General features: G+C 39.7%; 1 protein-coding gene across 2 annotated transcripts in view; it reads right to left on the bottom strand.

Annotated features, from left to right (window-relative positions):
* Window positions 1–19,802, bottom strand: part of IQGAP2 (IQ motif containing GTPase activating protein 2) — a 254,510-nt gene that overhangs the window by 198,226 nt on the left and 36,482 nt on the right. For both annotated transcript variants that reach the window (XM_045571611.1, XM_036411313.2), the window contains exon 2: window positions 10,685–10,784. In XM_045571611.1, coding sequence (XP_045427567.1) covers window positions 10,685–10,784 — 100 coding nt within the window. The remainder of the gene's footprint in view (window positions 1–10,684; window positions 10,785–19,802) is intronic.

Raw genomic sequence — 19,802 nt, 5'->3', positions numbered from 1 at the left:
TTAAAGTGATCACACATACTCAGTGCTAAGCCAACCCACACTCAATGGGTCTCGCTTGCTGAAACATCTGAAACACTTCTTTCATATCCAATTCTCGAATTCACTACAGCCACACACCCACTTAACGATGGGGTATGTTCTGAGAAATCCACTTGGCTGTGGGCAAATTTCATTGTTGGGAACACCATGAGCACCCTGACACAAATCTAGAAGGTATAGCCTATGGCAGTGGTCCATTGGCAAACTCATCAGTCAACAGAGCCGGATATCAACAGTACTACTGAAGTTTCTTTTGAGAGCCTAAAACCGACTTCTGGGCTTGGGCCACGAAGTTTCAATCGCACTGTATGTGCACGCCGGCCCGCACGTGGTATTTTGTGGAAAAGCCACACTCAAGGGACAAAGAGCCACATGTGGCTCTCAAGCAGCACTTTGCCGATTGCTGGCCTCGGGCTGTAATTGGATGTGCTGTACTCCCCTTAGGCTGGCAGTGAGGGGGTTTGTTTACACCAGCCCTGACAGATGGCTTTTCTTTTTGTAATGCAAGTGCCTGATTTCAGTCTTGATTGGCAAGGCACCCACTTCAAGGAAGACTATCTAGAATAAATACGTTGCCAGCCACACACCAGACAAAGAGGCAGGCGGCACCCATGCACCCCACGGAGGCACCTTTGCTTTAAAGATCTTGGTTGATTTTGACAACTGACCATTTGGGCGAGTAGGTTTCTCCCTTTCCCATGCTTTAAATTCCCACTCTTCTGTTTTAAATTCACCAAGAAGAGCCCAGGAATCCCCAACCATCTCCTACTCCCAATCCCAATAAAATCAGATCCTGCACTATGTGTTTCTTTGCCCTTGACCTTGGCATGTACCCCCCCTCCCCCCAGGGTAGCTTGTAAGCTCTAGGGCCTGTAAGTAGTAAACTCTTTTTTTTTTTCTTTCCTTTTCTTCAGAACTTCCTGATGGCTACCACTAAAGGGCATCTTGTAATCATAATGAAAACCACAAGCGTCGGTCCAGTGTCAGCACTGGTTTAGAAAGGAGAGATGTCTGTGGAACCACATAGGTGAGTGCCCGCGACATGTTTAGCCAGAGCACTACTACTGCTAGACACAGCAGTCCACTGCTCTCCGACATGTCCAAGGCTCTGATGCCACTAGGCACGCAGCAACAGGAATTTCCCAGCTCCACCGTGTACAGTCTTATGGGACCACCACTGCACACGTGGTCTGTCATTGATGAAGACGCTGTGATGGGGCACCTGACTGTTCCAGGTAAGGCCAGAGCTAGAGGTTTGATCTAATCAATGTGAGCTGTAAGCACGGAAACAAAAGGAATCACACCCGTGTTTTGTTTCCTTTCTAGAGCGAATACAAAGCCGTCCTGGGCTCACTAATACAAAGAGCAGTTTGGCTCACATAAAAAGCCCTTTGAAGATAATATTTCTAAACAAGCCCATCAGCAAGGGAAGGCTTTGTTTATTTTCAGAGGTAGGACAGAAAAAGTAAGCACAGCAAAAGATTTGTATGCATTTTCTCTTTCCTTTAAAAAAAAAAAAAGGAATATCATATTTCAGGAACTTTCCTTGGGAAACACAATAGCAGCCTCATTCATAACCGCCCGCTCGACTGTGATTTACAAATTCCCTCTCCATTTCTTGCCAAGATCCCTCTCCCATCCCCTGACCTTCATAATAGCTGCAGTTGGATTTCCTTCCTCAATTCAGTTTTCCCAAAGAGAACTCTCTACCTTAACATCACACAGTTATCCTAAAAAGTCTAAACAAAGGAAGTTCATGAAATAGATTGATTTCCATTATTCAGATATATTTTTCAAAGCTAACCTGAAATCTACTCAGCAGTACTCATTCCTTTAGAAAATGAACGCCTATCATTTAAACAGCAGAATTTCTGACAACGGAGAGAAACTTTCAAAGCCCCTGTGAGTAGCAGACTTGTCTACACAATCTCATTTCGGCAAAATCACCACAGCAAAGAAACTATCAACTTAGCTCTCAGGGCCTACCCAAGAAGAAAACTTACAAGTCCACTTTCGTGTTATTTAAAATGGCAGAGGAGCGAACAGCTTAGCTTAAAAAGCTCACAATTCAAAAACATCACAGCATAAATGACCTTAGCACCATAATCATTTAGACCTGATTTAGTTTCTGACAGTTTCCACCCCTCACCCCCTCCACTACCCAAAATACCCTTTCCTGGGTCAATTTCAAAAGGATATGTACACACCCTGTAAGAGGCAACTTCTAAGGTGGCCTCCAGGTGGCCCAGCCTCCTTGAATCCATGCCCTTATATAACTGCCCCTTGAGCACAGGCTGGATTTAGTAATTTGATTCTAAGGAATAAAATGCACCCGTTTCTGGAATGCCACTTCTGAGAACAGGTTACAGAAAGGCCCTGGCCTCCATCTCACTTGCCCTTTCTGGGTCTCACGGGCGCCCTCTGACAGAAGCCGCTGCCAGGTTGGGAGCTGCCCCACAGAGAGACCCATATGCCAGGGAACGGAGGGAAGCCTCTGGCCAACAGCAGCGAGAAATGAAGTCCCCGGTCCCAGCGCCCAGAGGACCCGGGTCCTGCTAACTCCACGAGTGAGCCTGGAGCCCGCCTGCCTAGCCTGAAGCTCGTGTGAGACTGAGAGCCAGAGGACCAGCGGCAAGGCCCAGATTCCTGACCCTCCGAAATCATGACATAAATATTTGTAGTTGTAGGCCCCTAAGTTTTAGAGTAATTTGTTACACCGTCGAGGATGACTAATGCATATGCCAGACAGGCTCTGCCTCCCAACGCAATTATGATTAGCTCCTCATGACGTCATCTAAACTCGTCAGCCTGCGGAGAAACACTCCCCTAGGGTACAGAGTCACTTTACAAAACAATTTTCTCTCTTTTTTGGCCATAAAAGTATGTGTTTTTTATTTGTCCCTCCTCGCCCTTAATATTAGCATTTTGATACTTAAGAAATGTATATGCACAAGCTTCATAACTTTATAAACTATGAACAATAATTTCAGCCACACATCATATTAATACACAGGTTACCTCGTCCTCTTTTCATTCATTCATTCACTGGGAAATATTCTATGCCATTCCCTGGATATATTCTAATACACTGTGGTATCATTAAATTATCTAGTATTCGTAGCTTCATAACTCATTACATATAAGGCAAGAAAGACTTGTATCACCTAACTGTAATATAAACTTAACAATGGTTAAATTTTACCTCTAGGCCAGTGGTCGGCTAATTGCGGCTCATGAGCCACATGTGGCTCTTTGGCCCCTTGAGTGTGGCTCTTCCACAAAATATCACAGCCTGGGTTAAGTCTATTTTGAAGAAGTGGTGTTAGGAGAAGTCAAAGTTTAAAAAATTTGGCTCTCAAAAAAGAAATTTCAATTGTTGTACTGTTGATATTTGGCTCTGTTGACAGAGTTTGCCGACCACTGGTCTAGTTAAATCACCCAGAATCCCATCTACCGTGAATCTAATCAATATCCTACTTGTTACCTCCAGGAGAACCAAAACATGAGAAATAGAATACAATAAATCCTTATTAGTAACAAATGATAATCCAAGGCTGAGCATTAAGCAATTCATTCAAGTATGTGAAGGATCTGATGTCATGAGACCTTACGTAACAGGTGTGTATTTGACCTAGATGAGGATGTCAGGGAGAGAAGGGCTCACTGAAGAAGTGAGCTGCGATCTGAACACTGAGCAGAGTCTGACTAGATAAAGAATAGGAAGAGGTCCTGTGTGGGCGGGAACATGGAAACGAAAGGGGGTCAGTGGCTGGAATATAGAACAGAGAACAGGGCACGACATGAAACTGGAGAGGCTGTGAGGACTGGATTATGTGGAGCCTATAAATGTGCTAGGTCTTTATCCTAAGAGTACTAAGAAGTAATTGGCCACAACAGATCAGGTTTTGAAAAGATTCATCAGACTATGATACAGATAAAAGACTGAAGGGGACCAAAGAAATACAGAAACCAATTAGAGACCACTGCAGTAATCTAGCAAGAGATGGGAAAAGCCTTCAGTAATTTGGGGGTGGGATAGAGAGGTGAACAGCTGAGAGATATTAGAATGAAGACGGCCTAGAAACAGGGAAATGCTCATGCAAGCACACACAGAGAGACAAACAGAACAAACAAAGGTGAAGGAAAGACTCTGAAACTATTGAGTAAAAGCTTTAACCAAATAGTGAACTTTTCTGAGCATAACATTATTAGTTGCTTGATCTCCAGATCCCAAGATGACCCTACAATGGATGCTCAAAAAAAAAAAAAAAAAAAAAAAAAAAAATCTGTAAAATGAATAGTGTCTAGATATCTCACATATTTTAGGAGTATCTTCTATTTGCATTTTATCTGCTCCATACTACTTAACCTTATTTCACAGCTTTACTATTTTCCTCTTCAAATCAGTCTGATCATAGGAACTTTAATGACAGCTGTAATGAGATATAATTTATATACTATACAATTCATCCTTTTAAAGTTATGTAATTCAGTAGTTTTTAGTACACTTAATAGAATCATAGAAACCATCCTACAGTCATCTTAAAAACCTTCTTGTCCCTGCAGCAAGAAACTCATACCCATTACCAATCACTCCCCTATCCACCTATCCCCTAGCCCTAGGCAACAACTATCTATTTTTTGTATCTAAATATTTGCCTATTCTGGACATTTCATATAAAGGGATTCCCCGCGCTAGCTGGTTTGGCTCAGTGGATAGAACATCAGCCTGCGGACTGAAGGGTCCCATATTCCATTCCAGCCAAGGGCACGTGTCCAGGTTGTGGGCTCAATCCCCAGTAGGGGGCGTGCAGGAGGCACCCAACCAATGCGTCTCTCTTATCATTGATGTTTCTATCTCTCTTTCCCTTTCCCTTCCTCTCTGAAATCAATAAATACATTTAAGTGGATTTCCCATATGTTCCTGCCTTCACACAAGCATGGTATTATCAATATCCCCTACCAGGAACATTTGTTATAGCTGATGAACCTCCATGAACACATCCCAATCCTCCAAAGTCCACAGTTTACACTATAGTTCATCTTGGTGTTATATATTATCTGGGTTTGGACAAATATATAATATTTACCTATTATGGTATCATACAGAGTATTTCAATGTCCTAAAAAACCTCTAGATTCTGTCTATTCAACTTCTTTCCCACAATCACTGATGTGTTATGTCCATAGTTTTTCCTCTTTCAAGAATGTCTTATGGCTGGAATCATACAGTATATGTATGGCCTTTTCAGGATGGGATTCTTTCATTTCATAATATGCACTTAAGGCTCCTCTTTGTCTTTTCTTTTTGCATGGCTTGATAGCTCATTTCTGTTTTAGTGATCATTAGTATTTCACTCTCTGGATGTACCATAGTTTATCCATTCACCTATTGAAGGACATGTTGGTTGCTTTAAAGTTGTGGCTATTATGAAAAAAGCTTCTATAAACATCCATATACAAATTTTTGTGTCAACATAAGCCTTCACTCTCTTGGGTAGTGAGAAACAGTACAATTGCTGGACCATATATTATAGTAAGAGTATATTTAGCTTTGTAAGACACTGTCACGCTGTCTTCCAAAGTGGATGTACCATTTTGCATTTCCATAAGCAATAAATGGAAGCTCTTGTAGCTCCACATCCTTGCTAGCAGGTGGTGTTGTCAGCGCTCTAGATTTTGGCTATTCTGATAGGTGTTTAGTGATGCTTTATTTTGCATTTCCCTGATTACATTGACCATGGAGCACTCTTTCCTATGCTTACTCGCCATCTATATATCTTCTTGGATGAGGTGTCTGGTAAAAATCTTTGGCCCGTTTTTAATCTGGTTATTTTCTTATTGATGGGTTTTAAGAGTTCTTATATATTTTGGGTAACAGTCCTTTCTCCCAGTTTGTAGCTTTTTTCATTTTCTTAATGTTTGTCTTTTGTAGAAAAGAAATTTTTAATTTTAATGAATCCCAACTTATCAATTCTTTCTCTTGTGAATCATGCTGTATCTTAAAAGCCATTGCCATCGTTAAATTCTAGTTTTCTTTTTTGTCACCTTTAAGGAGTTTCATAGTTTTGTATCTTATACAAAGGTCTGATCTACTGGAGTTAATTTTTGTGAAGGTATTAAGGTTAGTGTCTAGATTCATTTTTCACATGTGGATGTTCAGTTGTTCCTGCACCATTTGTTGAAAAGACCATCTTTGTTCCATTGTATTGCTTTGCTCCTTTAAAAAAAATCAATTTATTCTATGTACCGGAGTTTTTATTGCTAGGCTCCGTATTCCATTGATCTATTTGTTTATTCTTCCAACAATGACATACTCTCTTGATTACTGAAGCTTTATAATAAGTTTGAAGTTGGGTTTTCCAACCCTTTTCTCCTTCAATATTGTGTTGGCTATTCTGGTTCTTTTGTTTCTCCATATAAACTTTTAAAATGGGTTGCCAATATCTACAAAGTAACTTCTGAGGTTTTTTTTTAATCCTCACTGGAGGATATTTTTCCCATGATTACTTTTTTTAAGAGAGAGAGAGTAGAAGGGAGGGAGGAGAGAGAGAGAGAGAGAGAGAGAGAGAGAGAGAGAGAGAGAGAGAGAAATGAGGTAAGAGACACATATAATCATGTTACCTGTGAACAAAAATAGTTTATCTTCTTTTCCAGTAAGTATACTTATGTTCCCTTTTCTTATTTTATTTCATTAGCTAAATCTTCCAGTATAATGCTGGAAAGAAGTGGTGAGAGGAAGCATCTTAGCCTTGTACCCAATCTTAGTGGGAAAGTTTTGAGTTTCTCACATTATATAAGATGTAAGCTGTAGGTCTGTTGTAAAACAGCCTTTCTCCAGTTGAGGATGTTCCCCTTTATTTCTAGTTTACTAAATATTTCTTCTCATAAATAAGTATTGGATTTCTTTTTTCCAAATGGTGTTTATGCATCTACTGATATAATTATGTTATTTTTCTTATTTAATCTGTTGAAGTGATGGATCACATTAATTGATTTTCAAATGTTGAACCAGCCTTGCATACTTGGGATAAATCTCACTTGTGATTTATATAGTTATTATACATTACTAGATTTGATTTGCTAATATCATTTTTATAGCTAAATAATGTTTCATTGCATGGATATACCACATTTTGTTCATCCATCAGTAGATGGACATTTGAGTTGTTTCCAATTTTGCTCTTATGAATAATGTTTCAGTGAGCATTTTGTGCAGGTTTTTATATGGACATAGACAGAGATTTTCAATTTTCTTGGATATATACCTGCTGATGGAATTGCTGGGTCATCTGGTAATTCAATATTTAATTTTTTGAGGAGCTGCTAGGCTGTTTACTGCACCATTTTACAATCCAACCAGCAATGTATGCAAGTTCCAATTTCTTTCCATCCTTGCAAACATTTGTTACTATCAACCTTTTTATTTTTATAGCTATCCTAGTTTGAAATAGTATCTCCTTGTAGTTTTGATTTGCATTTTCCTAATGACTGATGGTTAAGCATTTTTTCACTGTCTTGATAGCATCCTTTAAATCGAAAGGTTTATTTTTTATAATGACTAATTTATTTTTCTTTTTCTGTGCTCATGCTTCTGGTGTTAAATCTCAGATACCATTGCCTAATCCAAGATCATAAAGATTCACTTCTATGTTTTCTTATAATAAAAGTATAGTTGTGATTCTCACATTTACATTAACAATCCATTTTAAGACAATTTTTGTATATGAAAAAAATTTTTCTACAATGAATTGTTCTAATTGCATTTGGGGTTCAACTAAGCTTGCATTTCTGGGATAAATCCCACTTGGTGGTGTATAATCCTTTTGATATGCTGCTGGACTTGGTTTGTTAGTGTTTTAATGAAATGTTTTGTATTTGTATTGATAAGGAATATTGAGCTATAATTTTCCTGAGGTATGTTTATTTTATTTTAGTATCAGATACCAAAACTAGACAAAGATATTGGTATCTGGTCTCAATAGAGTAAGTTGGGAAGTCTCTTCTCTTACATTTTTTTGTAAGAGTGGGAAATTTATTATTATTACTGACTTATTCTTTTTACTTGTTATAAGTCTATTCAGTTTTTTATTTTTTGAGTCAGTTTTGTTAGTTTATTTCTTTCCAGGAATTTGTCCATTTAACCTAGTTTTGTAATTTGCTGGCATATAATTATTCATAGTATTTGTCCTTTTTATTTCTTTAATGTTGGTAGCAATATAACTCCTGAAGAAAGGATATTATCACAAAATCTTGAAATTAACAAAATCAAAGTTAAAGATATGTAAACTATTGTAATTATGAATTTTTAATACATATAAACTAGAAATCCTTCCAGTTCCCACTTCTGGGAAGAAAGAAAAGAGGCACAAAGACAGAACCAACACATTTCTAATTAAAGTGCATATAAGTCAGTTCAACTAAAATAAGAAACAATTTTGAATTGTTTCTACACTTACATATTCTAAGCCAACCAGAGTCATATGAACACAGACTTAAGCATGCACTATAATAAATTCAGTATGACAAAATCCTAAGCATAAACATTGTCAGAATTCTGTATACCATGCTTTCTAAAATTATAGCACACATATTAATACATCTATTAATAGCCACATAATTTTTACAGACCCTATGACCAAAAACCAGCTTTCCTGAAAGTCACAAAAAGTGTTCAGATCTCCATAAAAGATTCATAATTACATATTTTTCAAAATCTCTTTATAAAATAAATTTATAAAAACGAAAAGGAAAAACCATATGTAATTTTTTCTTTCAATGAAACGATTTCTAAGGAAGCTTTCTTCAAAGAATCTGAGCTAATTGTTACGTTGACTTTTCTAAAACAAAATTCAACCACATAATTTTAATAACACTAAAGAATATGACAAGCTTTCAAGCTATAATGATACCACTCTGATACATTCAGGAGCAAAATGTGCTTGTGTTATAACTATACACCTGACTGGCACTATAGTTTACAGAACACTTACACCTTCTTGATTTTAGTTGATTTTTAGGGGGAAAACTCCATAAAATAAGTTGTTCAGATGGTGGTAACATCTTTATCATCCCATTACAGAAGAGACAAAACTGAAGTTCCACAGAATAGATGATTCACCCAAGGTCACACAGCTCACAAGTGTTGATTGGGAATCAGCCAGGAAATTCAGTCGGCTGACTCCCAATCACACACCTTTTCTGTGCGACACTGCTTTCCACTCACCAAAAACAGGAGACAAAAACTTAGACTGCAAAATGTGTGTCAGGAGGAAGTCTCTACTAATTCTCCTAAACTTTTTCATTGAAAGCATGTTAATTTTTTTAAAAAATATTTTATTTATTTTTCTTACAGAGAGGAAGAAAGAGAGATAGAGAGTTAGAAACATCGATGAGAGAGAATAATCGATCAGCTGTCTCTTGCACACCCTCTACTGGGGATGTGCCAGCAATCAAGGCACATGCCCTTGACCAGAATCGAACCTGGGAGTTCGCAGGCTCTATCCACTGAGCCAAACCGCTTTAGCAAGCATATTGATTTTCGAATTGTCTATGAATCACTCTCCTTATCTTTTTTAGCAACTTTGACTAAAAGCACGTTTTTAATCATCTTAGACTGATAATGAGTCTTCAGTGACCTGCAACCTAACTGTAGATTTCAAAGACATGTTAAATAACCTTTAAAACTTAGTCTTTAGAGCTTAGAATTACAAGACACTGTTAAAATATGAAACAACCCTGGGAAGTGCTCTTTTAAACTATTCTGAAGCCAAATTAGCACATGGGTTACTAAATGGTCTACACAACATTGACAAAGAAAACCTCATTCTCCTAGCTCTATAGATAGCTATTTATTTAGTGATCAGAGGTAATTAACACCAATGACCATTAACTAAATGTTTATTTTCTCTACAGATAAGAGAGCTGGAATATGCCATTTGTCTGTGGAACAATAATGTGGCTCCAATACAGACCAAACCATTAACCAGAATCTTAACTCACGGCCTATGAGCACTGCAGTACGCCAGGGACAAAGTTCTGATTCCTCTGGCACAGAAGCCGAAGTGCAAATACCTTCCTTATCTGCACTTTCTCCTTGGAGAACCCAACGTTTACTTATAATCTAAGAAGTGTAAGAGTCAATGGGAGTTGGGAGAACATTTCCTAAGTAGTCACACACCCACGAATTAAAAGGGAAATTGCTGTCATAAACCTACCCTCTAGCTCAGTGACCAATGGACTTGAGTCCAAACTGCTACTGTCCTATTGGGCATGTATAATCATTGGGGTAAAGGTGGGGAGAGATCTGAGGAAGCTCTGGGGAAAGGGAGCTGATTTAAGTCTTTGCTGCTCCCCCACATCCAAGCGAGTGAGATGAGAATTTGAAATAATCAGCAACGTGCCCAGAGATTTCCTGGGAGGCTCTGAAGAAGGAAAAGGAACAGGTGTTTCCCTGGCGCCCTGGCCTTGGCCTTGGCTGTGGTAGTACCTATTTCTCAATTCTGCTTGATCATTTACAAAAAAATAGGTAGCTCTTCTCCTGTCACCCTCCGGCCAACAAGAGTGCAGATGAGTTATTAAAAGGATAGCACCCCAAGTTTATCTCCAAGAGAAGGGTTACAAATAGCCCGAGTCTGGATCTCACCTTTTGGCTTCTTCTAGGTGGCATAAATATTCATAAGCGATGTTCTGCCGCCGCCTCTCATCCATCTCCTCTGCAGAGAGCCTTTCATCGTCCACAATCGCTGGAAACAGAGGATAACATCACATTACTGTCAGGACAGCATTCACCAGCTAAACACCTGAGACAATCAACTAGACAACTCACATTGCAGTTCAACATTGATCATTGAGACACAGGGGTACTGTAATGCTAAGTGGAGAAACAAATTTGCTTTGAATTTTATAATATTATATTATCTCTAACACACAAAAAAAGCAATAGTAAAGTATTGGTATTTATATTAAGTACAGGTTTGACATTACTAAATAACAGAATGAGAACAGTTATCAGATTTCACAATCGCGATGCCATAGGAGTTAGACAATCTCAGATCAATGAGACCATGGTCTACTTAAAACAACTTCCATTCACAAACTTGTGGAATTGGTCCAGTGGCTCAGCTCGGACCATCCTGAAAATTCAGTTACTGAACAGAGAATCTACAAAGACCTGTGTTTTCCTACTCTTAGGGTGAATTAAGGCTTCCCAGCCAACCCAAATCCTATTTTATAGATGCCAAAGTCTCTAAAATGTCTCCCTCACTTATTTCTCAGCCTTTCTGAGACTAACTTTCCAGGTTGGCAGCTATCCAGAAGAAAACAGCAACGGATACAGCAAGTAAAGAGAATCTTCAATCTCACCCTCTTTATTCCAACACAAGCCTCGTTTACATACGTCCATGCTCCCGCTTTGCTTTTCTGTAGAGAAGGCAGCCTCCCCGTTTCCTGACTGCACTTCCTCTGGCCACAAGGACAACAGCACTCACAGCACCCAATGGCCACATCAGCAAGCCCTCAGTCCCTTTACATGGCAACACTCCTTTCTCATAAATAGGACCCCTTTTCTCTCTCCAACCCTCAACTTTAACTCTGATGGCTGTGGAATGAATTTGGCTCCTTGTCTGTTAGGTTACTCATCTGATGAAGACAATGTGTGTGGATAGCAGGATGGTTACATGGGGCAGGAATGTCAGTATTGGCTTTTTTTGTTCCCTAGCTGCTAGCTCCAGTCACCCAGTTTCATAAGTGGACTCCTGGTCCCAAGCAGAAGAGATAAGAATGCGAGGGCCACCCATCCATTCCTAAGAAAGACAAATCCTGCAATCTACTGATGTGGAGTCCAAAATATCATGTTGGCAGTCTAAAGAAATTTACATCAGCCAAAACCGGTTTGGCTCAGTGGATAGAGTGTCGGCTTGTGGACTGAGGGGTACCAGGTTCGATTCCGGTCAAGGGCATGTACCTTGATTGTGGGCACATCCCCAGTAGAGAGTGTGCAGGAGGCAGCTGATGGATGGTTTTCTCTCATCAATGTTTCTAACTCTCTATCCTTCTCCCTTCCTTTCTAACTCTCTATCCCTCTCACTTCCTCTCTTAATCAATTTTAGATATTAAAAAAAAATACATTTAGATCAAATGCTGAACTCTAACTGGAGCAGTACAATGCTAAACACGTAAGAACTAAAAATAATACCAAACCCTCAAAAAACTCAAATATGTAGTAGACACTTATTTGCCAAGCATTTACTTTATTTCAAGGCCTTAGGTGACATGTTTTCTAAGCAGTTTCTCAGTTAAATCTCATGATTCTATAGACAGATAGTTCATCCCACGCTCCAGATGAGCCAACAGGTTTGAGAGATCATTTGCCCAGGTGGAAAGCAGAAACATCAGGGCGAGAAATTCTTGCATGGGATGAAAAAAATAAAAATGCCTGAAGAACTTCGGGGAGAGCCTCTGTTTATGGATAAGGAGGAACAGAAACCGGCGGAAGGCAGGTGAGAGAGGTGAGACGAGCCCCAGGACAGGCTGGTATATAACCAGAGCCAGCCCACAAGAGCAGGAATTTCCACATGTCAGCATCCTTGTCCCCAGCCCTCCTTCCTCCACTCCTAACTGCCCATTGCGGCTCCATCCCTTTACAGGGAGACTCCTCCCAGACCAATGATACCAATACCAAGATTTGTATTTGTCAAAAGCAACTTATTTTTCTTAATAAACTGAATCTGATTTAATTTTAGAAGTGACTGCACAGGTTTAGGAAAAGTGCAAAAGCTCTCAAACAACCCTCCTCTGCCCCTCCCCTGCAAGATTCCAGCTCCTCTCCCCTGAACTCTTTCAACAACCCTCAGGTAGCTTTCGAGCCACACCCTCTTCTCTACCCATTCTCCCCCCAGGCCACCAGAAACATCTAATACATAGTCCAACTGATGCCACGCTCTGTCTCAAACCTTCAATGGATCCCCATTTCCTACAGAATCAAGTTCTAGAACACTTTCCCTCTCCACCCCTACACCAAGCTGGCATTTCAGCCACCCCTTCCAAGCAGTGCCATGTTTCAGGGCCACGCCACAGCCTTTCAGGTTTGAGGCCTCTTGCTCTCCACCGTGTCTCTGCCTGGGAAGCCACGGTCCCGCCTTCTATTCATGACATCTTTGACCTCTTCTCAGGCATCTTTGAGGATGTCAAAGTCAAAAGTCATCCACTCTCCTGAGCACTTTGGTTCGTACTTTTATTACATCACTCATCACAAAAGCCCCCACTGCAATTCTGTCAGGCCTGCCTGTCCAAAGTGGGGAAGCCTTAGGGCAGTGGTCAGCAAACTCCTTAGTCAACAGAGCCAGAGATCAACAGTACAACGATTGAAATTTCTTTTGAGAGCTGAAAACTGACTTCTGCACATGGGCCACGAAGTTTCAATCGCACCGTACATGCGCGCCCACACGTGGTATTTTGTGGAAGAGCCACACTCAAGGGGCCAAAGAGCCGCATGTGGCTTGCGAGCTGCAGTTTGCCAACCACTGCCTTAGAGGAAAGGATTCTTTCTGATTCACCTTGACATCTTTCTCACATCCATCATGGTTCCTTGCACACAAAGCACACAAATATTTGCTGAAAAATTATGTTCCAGTGAATCCTCGCTACGTGTCTTAACCGTCACCCTCTAATGAGTATTATTTGCAAATTAAGATTTTTCTCATCCTATGTTTTCTCAGAAGATACCTCACCGTGCATGGCCACATATCATCACCTAATCCTCCATCTCCACTGTTCCTAAGACACACCAGGACTTCCAGTTTCTCATTTTAATTTCAGTCTAAATCTGCCTCCCATTTTTAACAGGGTATTTGCATTTTATAGTACCTCTGACACACCGAAGTTTAAAAAGAATACAAAACTCTTAGTGGGAATCTGTGTGCTCAGTCTCTTCTCCCCAACTGCTCTGTGTGGGCAAACGGAGGCAGTCTCACTGCCATCTTCCCTCTTCGCTGCTGCTCCTTCCCGCCTGAACCAACCCACCTTAGGAGGCAGACGCCCTGACAGCACTGGGTCCCCAGGCCTCTGCTCTTGACTGTAAGATTCCACAAACCTATGCAAGATTCTACTGGCCCAGGAGAGCACTGAGGGGGCTCTCAAACTCTGACATCACCCTGTCCAATGAGAAGATTTGACCTAATGCTTTAATTAAAACATCCACAAAACCTTAAATTGCAACATACTGACCATACAGCTGACAGAATTCTACCTATGTTTAAGACTCAACTCAAGGCCACTTCCTTCCCAAAGTCTTTCCTCATTGTTCCTGCTCACAATGCCCTCCCTCCTGGCACCTCCTGCATTGCCTTGTTTAACAGTAAACACCTAGAAAGCAAATTTGTGTCCCCACGGTGTCCAATACAGGCTACCTTCTCTATAAAAATATTTAATGAGCAAACAATGCCTTATTATGAAAGATTAACAAAAGGGCTCTAAAATACCTATGTGGGGAAGTTTTAATTGCCTATTTACACTGAGTAAAATAAGGGTGTGGTCACTGACGGAGCAAATATAGTACCATTACACAGACCTCACTTAAGTAATGTTTAATTCATAGATTCTATGGACCAGGCATGAATGACAGCACGAGGGATAGGCCAGTGAATCAACAAATAAAACATGTTTGCCCTCATGGGGCTTCCTTTTACCCTTCCTACCCCCATCCTTCCCTTCCGACCTGGTCCACTGGTCTACTGTCTTTCCAACCACACACATTAGCCTCACCTTCCTTCATCCATGGCCTATTGTCAAAGTGGAGGCCAAGGATACGAGTTTGAGGAAGTTTTAAACCTAGCAAAAACAGCTCCTTCTGAGCCACAAAGGTTGCCTGCAAATATTTCTGCATTACTCAAGAGTTACTCAGTAGTAACTTCTGATAAGAGCCACAGGCATGGATAACAACCCTGCCATTTAAAGAGCCATCATGAAGCTGATAAAGGAATTCACTTGAGCATGACTTTACCATCTTGTAGAGCACTTTTCCATGGTATTGTGTAATTTTCATAATCACCCTGAGAGATAGGCATTATCTCTTTCTTACAAATGGGATACCTGGGGTCGTGCAAGAGGAAGGGACCGCCTGTGGTCCTTTGCTGGGTCAACAGCAGAGCCAGGGCTGGGATGAAAGCACAGCTGCCCCAGCTTTGCCCAGTGCCATGCCACTGCCAGATCTGAGTGAGCCGGGGAATGAGCTCCTCAAAGCCAAACCTAAGGTCAGATCATTTAAGTGCCTCCAGAATAGTTTTTATTTTAAAGAAACTCAATTAGCTGCAATTTCCTCTCAAATTGGATGTCTATTGGCTGCTTTGAATCCTAAGAAACATGAGGGCATTGCGAAGAACACAACTTCCTGAAGTATTATCAACTCACAAAATGCCATTTGTAATGTTAGCTAATATTGTCTAAAAGATGGTATTTTAAAGCTTTAACTTCCTTTTTTTAAAAATGTATTTTTATTGATTTCAGAGCAGAAGGAAGAGGGAGAGAGAAACATCAATGATGAGAGAGAATCATTGATGGGCTGCTTCGAGCACGCTCCCTACTAGGGATAGAGCCCACAACCCGGGCATGTGCCCTTGACAGGAATTGAACCTGGGACACTCTATCCACTGAGCCAAACCAGCCAGGGCACAATAACTTTCCATGGAAGTAACAATATAGGGACTACACAAAGTTTAAGAAGCAGAATGAGAGTGAGTGGGTAGAGAATGTATTGAAATAGAATTATATAAGTTAGAGACCGAAAGAACATTAAGAAGACCATCTCCCAAAGAACAACCACGAAATCCAGTGTAAAAATAGCCCAAGACCTACCTCATTCATTAAGGAGTTGCCATAGTTATTTGTTAACTTCAGCTATTCCATTTGTTCCCTTCACACTCAGAGAAACCAAGGCCACCACAGCCTTCATATTAAAATTCATTTGTTTGTTCAACAAATATTTCAAATATATTGGCTGCTTTATGCTAATCTGTTCTAGGGCCTGGGCATGTCGTGATAGATATGACACACCAGTTTTTAAAGTTATAAATAATGGAAAGTTTGGCATAATTACAGGAGGCTTAGTTAGGTGGAGATATAATGGAGGGAAGAGTCGGCAAGAATCACAAAAACTAGGGCTGGGAAACTCCGTTTCATAAAACAGTATTATTTAAGGCATGTCCCTTTAAGGAAAAGCAAATTAGGAATATGATATGAATCACAACTAATTTATGGAAACACGCCACAATTTAGCATTGTATGTACACACTGTTATGTTGTGTGACTCGGAATTTCTGTTAGGAACCCTGAATATCCTCAGGTATGTAATTCAATTCAAATGCGGATTGAACCATTTGAGAGTTGGGAACAGCTTTTACGTGGGACAAAAACATCTAAATAAAAATCTTCCCTCTCGGTACTTAAAAAAATGGCTACAGGAGATGGCATGTATATTCCAAAGCAGTGAAAGGAAAAACAAAAAAAACAAAAACTGATTCCAAGACCCTAAAACAGGGGCAGGAGACAGGACTGGAATATAAAAATGAGAGAATCCACAGTCCAAATTTTCCAGTAAGCTGACACACGCAGTAAGCTTGCCCTGTAATACATTCTGGCTTCACACTAGCCTCCCAAGCCTCTCACAGGCACTTAATTTTAAACTTTCAAGAATCACACGATCCAACTTCTCTAAACTGAATTTCTTTTGAAAAATAGGCAAACCTGAAAGTTTTTAGCGACCGGATACATATTCCCAGGCACTGAAAGAAAGTCTGAAATGACAGAGATTGCTCTTTCACGTGTTAGAAACATGGGAGGCTTCATCAAATCACGGTGAAATGACATTCAGTCCAGGGGCTCACATCTCATCCGTCGCTACATCCTTAACAAGTGCCAGGTAAAAGCAGGTGCTCAGGAAAGGCAGAGATGTGTCTCTCACAGGGTTAGTCCTACTACCAAGCCCAGTGCCCCAATGGTAACACAGCCATTCAGTCCTGATCCTAGGGGAAGGTGAACTTTATTTACAGCCCAACCTTTACCCCTTTCCTGGAACTTCTCCGCCATCACACACATTTCTAATAATTCTCCCAAGTTGTAAATCAGTACACACTTCAGAGGAATTTCAGGCTATTCACGGATGTAAGTGATCATGTGATCATGTGATCATGCTTGAGCACCTAAGATGCCACCTGTTTCTACCAAGCTGTTAAGAAAAACTCAGGACACTTTTTCAGAACAGGATCTCATTGCTAAATCACACACATGAGAGTAAAACAAATTTTGGTTTACTGTGCAAATTTGAATAAGAATATGTCTAACATATATTTGACATTAGACTTAACTGTCATATTATATATGGCCCTCTGTCCTTCCAACCACACACATTAGTCTCACCTTCCTTCATTCATGACCTATTGTCGAAGTGGAGGCCAAGGTTATAAGTTTGAGATAATAGCAAAAGTTTAATAATAGTTTAATAATAGCAAAAACATTGTGTGTGTGTGTGTGTGTGTGTGTGTGTGTGTGTGTGTGTAATTTTTTTCTCTCTAGAAACTTAGAGCAGACCATAGGATGTTAAGGCCCATATACAGAGGTGAACCAGAGTGCAGACTAGGATGGGAGGAAGGGGTCCATCTAAGATTTGCTCAATTTGGGAGAAAAATTAAAAGCAATGATTCCTAGATTTGGGATTTCTCAGACAATGAAAATTTCAGAAAACACTTCAGGGATAAAAACTCATCTCTTTTGCTACTAAGTAGACATGGGGAAATTCCATTTGCTCACTGCCTGCTCCTATACACTCCATCATCCCACACAGACTCAATAAGGAAGAATGGAGTATCAAGTTTCCAAGACCAGTCTTAAGATTTTTAACTATAACAGTTAAAACTACAGAATGCAATTGTAATATCTTTAATCTAGATGAGATCCTACTATTTTTTAAAAGGAAAAGGAATTCAAATCACCTCTACTTAGGTGTGAAATTTTAGTGCTTAAAATGCTCAGTGCAAAAGACTTCAAATTATTTAGAACCAGTCCTAAAATGATTCTCCCTGTTCCTTAGAGATAATGAATATTTTAAAGACACAGACGTTTATCTAAACTTTAAGAGCTCATGGGAATGATGATATTTTACAACTGTTAAACAGACTTAGCAGGTGTATTTTCATAATGACAGTCCCCAGGGCTATTCCCAAGGAGCAGTAAGTCAGGACTAACACTGTCCCTATTCTCTCAAAAAATACCCCAAATAAACCAGAATATCAGAAGTTGTATCTACAAAGCTGGGAGCCATAAAAGACAATAGTTGGCCTAATTTTTCCTTGACTATTAGGAGAAAAAACACACACACAATAAATCACAAATAGTTCAAAGGTAGGTGCAAGAAAATAAAACAATCTCTTGGTTTATGAATAGGACTCTTTTCTGCATATGTTTCATGCACTTATGTCATATTTCTCTGGTCAATGTAAGCTCTGTGTGATGCATGTTTGAAAAATAGCAGACAGAGTGATTTACATTTAATAAGCACTCACAATGTGTCAGATATTCTATATACAAACTACAATCCCTTTAAGATGGGAATTTCAGTCTCCATTTTTCTGATGGGAAACAGTCGTAGAGAGGTTAGCTAACTTAGGTTTGGGTAATTCTAAGATCATAAAGACAGTTAAATGGCTGAGTTGGAATAGGAAACAACCCTGATCTTTCTACTCTACTGAAGCGCCACCGCCTCCCTGCATGTAAATGGATGATCAGTCCAGCAACCATTTGGCTCTTCTGATAGCACCGTTAAAGTTATTGCTAATGATCGCCAAAGCCAGTTTGGCTCAGCGGTAGAGCATGGTCTTCGGACTGAAAGGTCCCAGGTTCGATTCCGATCAAGGGCATGTAGATTGGTTGCGGGCACATCCCCGGTAGGGGGTGTGCAAGAGGCAGCTGGTCCATGTTTCTCTCTCATCGATGTTTCTAGGTCTCTATCTCTCTCTCCCTTCTTCTCTGTAAAAAAAAAAAAAATCAATAAAATATATTAATAAATAAATAAATAAATAAATAAATAAAGTTATTGCTGATGTCTTGCTAATCAAGAGAAAGATGATGCTACTTACATGGTACATCATAAGCAAAGTGATGTGATCAATAAATGCTGAGAACACATTTGAGAAAATTTAACCTTTATTATCTGTGTCATCTTCCTTTTCCCCCCCAAAAGGTGAATTTCTGCCTAAACTGACAAAAACACGTGATATAAAAGGAGTTGATTGAGTGGAAAGGGCAGTGACTATAATTAGTGTCACAGTCATGGATGAGTTAACTAGACATTCAGTTTCCTCATCTGTGAAATGGGAATCATGCTACCTACTCCAGGAATTTGTTGCATGAGTATTTTTCAAAATCATATTTTAAAATCATACATATTATAAATCACTTAATAGTTAAATTAATTCAACTGTTAAATGTTATAAAATATAAAATTTGTATATAATAAAGATACCAGGTAATCAGTTAAAATTGATCATACTCAGTTTTAGAGCCTTTAGCACCTATCTTCCATATAACCTGCAAACTGAATATATGTGAAGTTAAATAAACTGAGAAGAGCACAATTTTAATGCCACACACTTATACATACATTGGATGTGTGTGTGTGTGTGTGTGTGTGTGTGTATTCTTAATTATAATTATATAAGGGTATGTTATTACATGCATTATAATTCAGGGGGGAGGGAAGCCTAAAAGCAAAG

The sequence above is a fragment of the Pipistrellus kuhlii genome, unplaced genomic scaffold (genome assembly GCF_014108245.1).
Source record: "Pipistrellus kuhlii isolate mPipKuh1 unplaced genomic scaffold, mPipKuh1.p scaffold_m20_p_4, whole genome shotgun sequence".
Taxonomy (NCBI): Eukaryota; Metazoa; Chordata; class Mammalia; order Chiroptera; family Vespertilionidae; genus Pipistrellus; species Pipistrellus kuhlii.
This window is presented reverse-complemented; position numbering and strand designations above follow the sequence as displayed.